Source organism: Oncorhynchus tshawytscha, linkage group LG17, assembly GCF_018296145.1.
Source record: "Oncorhynchus tshawytscha isolate Ot180627B linkage group LG17, Otsh_v2.0, whole genome shotgun sequence".
NCBI lineage: Eukaryota > Metazoa > Chordata > Actinopteri > Salmoniformes > Salmonidae > Oncorhynchus > Oncorhynchus tshawytscha.
The window spans coordinates 2572770-2579078 of NC_056445.1; the positions used below are offsets into that span (position 1 = coordinate 2572770).

A 6309-nucleotide genomic window follows, 5' to 3' on the forward strand; every position below is an offset into this window, starting at 1 on the left:
GTATTCTCTGAAGCAAGCAACTTTAGGCACTTATACAATAGTATGTGAAATATTATTCTGCGTTTACACGGGCAGCTCAGCCCGATTCTGATATTTTTTGTTATTTTGACCAATCAGATCATCTCTGAAAAAGATCTGATGTGGAAGAAAGATCAGAATTGGTCTGCCTGTGTTGTGTTCAATTGAAATACCTTAGAATTCCATTAATTCCTATGGAGGACTGCTCCTACTGGGGAGTGCCAATATTGCCGACCGGTGGCTTCAAGGCCTCTCAATGGCCAATATATGGCATCCGCAATCCAGGCTTTGTACAGTGCATTTGGAAAGTATTCAGACCACTTGGCTATTTCTACATTTTGTTACGTTACAGCCTTATTCTAAAATGGATCAAATAGTTTTTTCCCCTCAATCTACACACAATACCCCATAATAAAATTGTTGCATGTTTATAAAAAAAAAAAACTGAATTACAAATTACATCAAATTACAAGTATTCAGACCCTTTACTCAGTGCTTTGTTGAAGCACATTTGGCAGCGATTACAGCCTTGAGTCTTCTTGAGTATGACGCTACAAGCTTGGCACACCTGTATTTTTTTCTCTGCAAATCCTCTTAAGCTCTGTCAGGTTGGATGGGGAGCGTTGCTGCACAGCTATTTTCAGGTCTCTCCAGAGATGTTTGATGGGGTTCAAGTCTGGGCTCTGGCTGGGCCTTTCCTGCGTTGTCTTAGCTGTATGCTTAGGGTTGTTGTCCTGTTGTGAGGGTGAACCTTCGCCGCAGTCTGAGGTCCTGAGCACTCTGGAGCAGGTTTTCTTCAAGGATCTCTCTGTACTTTGCTCCGTTCATCTTTCCCTCGATCCTGACTTAGTCCCTCCCACTGAAAAACATCCCCACAGCATGATGCTGTCACCACCATGCTTCACCGTAGGGAAGGTGTCAGGTTTCCTCCAGGCATGACGCTTGGCATTCAGACCAAAGATATCAATCTTGGTTTCATCAGACCAGAGAGTCCTTTAGGCTGTCGTGCCTTTTACTGAGGAGTGGCTTCCGTCTGGCTGCAGATATGGTTGTCCTTCTGGAAGGTTCTCCCATCTTCACAGAGGAACTCTGGAGCTCTGTCAGAGTGACCACCTCCCAGACCAAGGCCCTTCTCCCCCGATTGCTCAGTTTGGCCGGGCGTCCAGCTCTAGGAACAGTCTTGGTGGTTTCAAACGTCTTCCATTTAAGAATGATGGAGGGGACTTTTAATGCTACAGACATTTTTGGGTACCCTTCCCCAGATCTGTGCCTCGACACAATCCTGTCTTGGAGCTCTACAGACAATTATTTTGACCTCATGGCTTGGGTTTTCCTCTGACAACTGTGGGACCTTTTATATAGACAGGTGTGTGCCTTTCCAAATCATGTCCAATCAATTGATAATTATTTGCGACGTCATTATGTGTAAATTGATGAGTAAAAACAATTTTTTCAATTTTAGAATAAGGCTGTAACGTAACAAAGTGGAAAAAGTCAAGGGGTCTGAATACTCTGCCCTTTAATCGGCAAAGGAAATGTCTGTCTTGTCATGAACTGTCAACCTGTTGACTACTATCAGTTATAACAGGACTAAAATAAATATGTACAAAGAAAAATACTCAATTTTGCAGTAAAATCACTTAAATATACATTGGTCTATGTTTGTCAATGTGTTGTTGCATATACAGTTCTGGCAACCATTCCTTGTTACACAGGAGGGAAAATATATACCAAACAATTTAACATGGTAGAAAAACAGGCAATAGTACTCACTTCAATTGCACAGTTTTTACATGTTGCCTTAAATATAAAAATGAATAACATTGACATTTTTCACTGATCTGCACATCCTACACCACATTTTAAGTGAGACAAAATCTAGACAGTTATAAAATTAACTTCTGCTTGAATGCATACGTATCCACCCCCTTTGCTGTGGCATCTCCGTGTGCAACAATATAAATGCGTATTTATTTCAGAATAAATACCCATCTTTGTAAGGTCCTTCAGTTAATGGATTTCAAGCAAAGAGTTAACCTCAAAGCTACCCTGGAGCTTTCAGAACATCTCATTAATACATTTGTAGGCAGGTACAGATTAGGGGAGGGTCCTTTAAGCATGGTCAAGTTAATAATTAAGCTGTGAATGATTTATCACATCACCCAGACGAAGGTAATGCAATGCAAGGTGAGACCATGGTGATTGTAGAATAGTTTCTTGGTTCGGATGGGGGGGAAAGATCAACATTGCAGTCACTCCAATACTAGAAGGGTCAAAAGAAAAATGGTGCAAAGGACACGTAAAACAGTCTGTTGAACACCTGACACGACGTTGACATTTCGCCAGGACAATAACCCAAAATAAGACCTATGCTGCACTGGAGTGATTTGCCAAGATGTTCAATGTCTCTGAAACCCTGTTTTTACCCAGTTCTAACATTTGTCCTGATCTAGTGCTGAAGATCCACGTTACAGCACTATTTACATTTAAAGGTAACTTCCAACTGAGCCAACATATGCAGCGTTTACCGTGAATGCGGTCTCTGCAAACGCGGGAACATTGTCTTTAAATTTAAAATAGCATTGTAGTTCGGATCTTCAGCTCTACGGATCGAATCGAGCCCCTTTTCCACATCCTGATTGTGTCCACAGTTGGTGGTGTAACCGCCGTCTGAAATCATTGACATGTGTCTTAACAGAAATATATATTATTTTGAAAGATTATTCATCAAATAACTTGCATGGGGGGGGACGACAAGAAAACAGGTCACAATGCAGACAAGGTGGACAGATAAGGCCGTATAAACTCGTCTGAAAATGAGGGCACAATCAGAACGTGGACAAGATCGGGATGCATGTTAGAACCAGGTATAAAACGGGGCTCGAGTGACCTAGCTTAGTATCAATTCTGAGTTAAATCTGCGTCAAAATCTGACCGTAGTGTGACAGCAAAGTTGGAGACTTTTTCAAAAAGTGGTTCAAACTGCTGCTAAAGGTGCTTCCACCAAGTATTTACTCTGGGGTACAAATAAATACCTTTTTTGAAAGGTTGTTGTGAATAAATCCCAATGTATTGTTTTCCCCCCTCTAAATGCAAGGCAAGTAAAAGAAAACAGGGGAGAGAATACTTTCCATAAGCACTGTACACACAGTGATAGCTGCATCACATTTACACCCTTTATCTCAAAACAAATTACTATACTGTTAAGTGACACAGGACATAGAAATATCAACTCGACATTTTAACAAAGTGAGATGTATCAATACAACAACTGCATAAAAATAAGGCATCACGTTTAAAGGGTGAGCAAGGCTAGTCTTTTCTGACCAGATCTTAAAGTCTGAAACTTCATTCATCATTAAGGACAAGGTTGAGTTCTGGGATCTATTCCATTTATGACCTGGATTCAAGAGAGTACTGTCAGAGTACAGCCTGCTTAAAGTTAGACTCAGACATATGATGACATCCTTCAAACCGGGGAAACTTCCTGTTTACAGACATCAACAACAGAATTTTGATGTGCTAAGACTGACACTATTGGCTCTAGAATAGAGGGTTGTTTCCATTGGTCAATTATCTGTTGATTCCAAGGTTAACCTTAAGTTATGTTTTTTTTATCACACAAAGCTGTATTTTGAAAGCTCACAATCCCTGGGTGAATAAGGTCCAATATGTGGCAGTCTTGGCATATTTAATATTAGTAAGCAGGAAGTCGCCATGCTGTGTATGAGGATGTTGTATTGCTGAGTTCACCTATAATATTGTTGCGGTGGGTTTGTCCTCTTTTCCTCCATGCCTCATTCTTTCCTTCCCAGCTCTCATTCTTCCCTCACTCTCTTCATTCTGCTCAGCTGTTGGAGGGTTGTTCAGGCGGATGACCCAGGAGTTTGCGGAGACCACGTTGCCGCCACGATTGACGCGACAGGTATAAGTGCCCTCGTTAAACTCGTTGGCGACGACGCGGAGGTCGCGGTCCTTCATGGTGATGTAGCCGGGTATAGAGATCACGAGCTGCTCTCCATCCTTGTACCAACTAGAGCAAGGTCAAAGGCCGTACCAGGGAAGAGCACAGGGAGAGAGGAATCAACCATTCAAATGTCATGTATGTCCAACAACCTTTGCCAGAAACATAGTCATAGTAAATAAGAGAAAATGACCTGCATGCTGTTTAAATGCTCCCATTAAAAGACCTGATAAAACGATGGGAGAATCCGACCCCGGTTATTATGGTATATAGTGGTCCAAGGTTGTCAAGCGGTCTAAGCCCCTGCCTTTGGAGCACATATATTGTATAATGCCATTGCGTGTATTGGTTTGACTCCAACCCACTGCTCTAGCACCCTCTCTCCTATCTACCTATATCCTGTCCAATAAACACCAAAAATATGATTTGTACATTACTGTATTCAGACTATTCTCTCACCTGACTTTGGGAGGCGATCTAGGATTCTTCGTCCCACAGCGGAAGCCCACAACCTTTCCACGAGGAACTATCTTGATCTTGACGTTGGCAGGCGGTGGACTTAGCGTGGTAACGGCCTCAAGAGGCTCTACAGGAAGTGAGTGAAATACCAGGATGGTCAATAAGACTTCCCCCACAAGATATTCCTCTATGGCTTTTTCTCAATGAATCTTTCCTCACATCCTCTTTCCTCGTCGCCTCCTCAAAACAAATCGGAGAAGGTTTGAGGGAGGAGACCTTGGACGTTCTCCAATATGGTTGAGAAAGAGAGGATGCGAGGAATCGTGTAAAGATGACACAGGACAGGACAGGAGTTCGGCAAGCTACAGTCTGAATGTTGGCAACATAGCACGCGGTTAAACATTTTAGATGTCCATTCTGTCATTCAAAGTGCCTTACAAATCCAGGCAGGTCCATAATTACACATCTAATTTGGAGAGATAATCCATGGTAATTCATAGGAAAGACACCTACCAGGCAGCCAGTTTGTGTTAAAATGTCCAAAATCAGGCTAGATCCACATTTAACTATCAAGTCCTGATCTATTTGCTGGCTTAAGACAGTCCTAAAAGCATGTCATTAATAGGATCTCATGGAGATTGCAACTTTCAATTCCAACTGGTGAACTGCGGTGCAGTTAAATTCATGTCCAATCGAGTGGACAAATGCCTGTCTGACCATAGCAGAGATCACATCGTCGGGCACAGTGTTTCTTCATGAAGCTCTTCCTCCTTTCGCAGAAGCCAAGGCGAGCCCATGGATCACACACGCGCTTCTTGTCTGTGCATCCTGGAATACAACACACATATAGACATTTGTGGTATTAACGTTTTCTTAGTGTTATGTCTTATACCTGTGTAATAAAACAAATTACTTGTGTAGCAATAACATTGTATTAACATGTTACATAGTACTGTAGTAATTGTATTGCTATCGTGTTGTAATTGCACAATGAGTTGAGCGGGAATTGGTGGAATAGAGAATGTTAATACTAATGTTTAGACAATATTAAAACAATGTTAGAAATTACATCATTACAATACATGTATGAAAAAAAATATAGAAAGTCTTGATTTATCATCAGAAATAAACCAAAAAAACATGTTTGATCTGTGTGTTCCTTTACCATAGAGGCGCTGGATTCCCCAGATGTCGTCCTGGGCAATGTTCCTCTGGCCCGTGTAGGTGGCATTGGGGTGCATCAGGGCCTGGGGGTCACGGGAGTGCCACAGCCCCAGGGCGTGCCCAATCTCATGAGCCGCCACCTGTACCAGGTCATTTAACCACACACCTGGGGAAGGGAACAGACCCAATTAGGCGCGTACACACATTATATCAAAGGACAAGGATTGGGATCCCTGGATAGAATACATGTGATCAGTCTTGTGTGATTTGAGATAACATCTAGATTCTAGAATGGTGTGTTGGTATATACAGGTAACTGCCAAAATAAGGGAAACATTTGAGTAAATGAGGGATCAAAGTATATTGAAAGCATGTGCTTCTACACAGGTGTAGTTTTCAGAGTTAATTAATAAAGTAATTCTTAGGGTTATGAATATAAATGCCCAGTTAACCATTATTTTGGGTACCATGGCTAGAAAAAGATATCTCAGTGACTTTAAAAGAGGGGTCTCAAAGGAGCTTAGGGGATTTAAAGTGTGTGTGTGTGTGCACGCACATCTCAGTCACCAGATTTCAACCCATTTGAAAACTTAAGGGAGATTCTGTAGCGGCGGCTGAGACAGCGTTTTCCAACATCAACAAAACACAAAATTATGGAATTTCTCGTGGAACAATGTTGCTGCATCCCTCCAATAGAGTTCCAG

At 41.9% G+C, this 6309-nt stretch overlaps 1 protein-coding gene across 1 annotated transcript in view; it reads right to left on the minus strand.

Annotated features, from left to right (window-relative positions):
- Window positions 1–2186: 2186 nt before the first annotated feature.
- The window catches only part of LOC112236847 (matrix metalloproteinase-23-like), a 20283-nt gene continuing 16160 nt past the window's right edge, over window positions 2187–6309 (minus strand). The window contains exons 6-9 of the mRNA XM_024405444.2: window positions 5607–5771; window positions 5159–5269; window positions 4442–4568; window positions 2187–4051 (exon numbers count right to left, since the gene is read on the minus strand). Coding sequence (XP_024261212.1) covers window positions 3772–4051; window positions 4442–4568; window positions 5159–5269; window positions 5607–5771 — 683 coding nt within the window. The 3' untranslated portion in view covers window positions 2187–3771. The remainder of the gene's footprint in view (window positions 4052–4441; window positions 4569–5158; window positions 5270–5606; window positions 5772–6309) is intronic.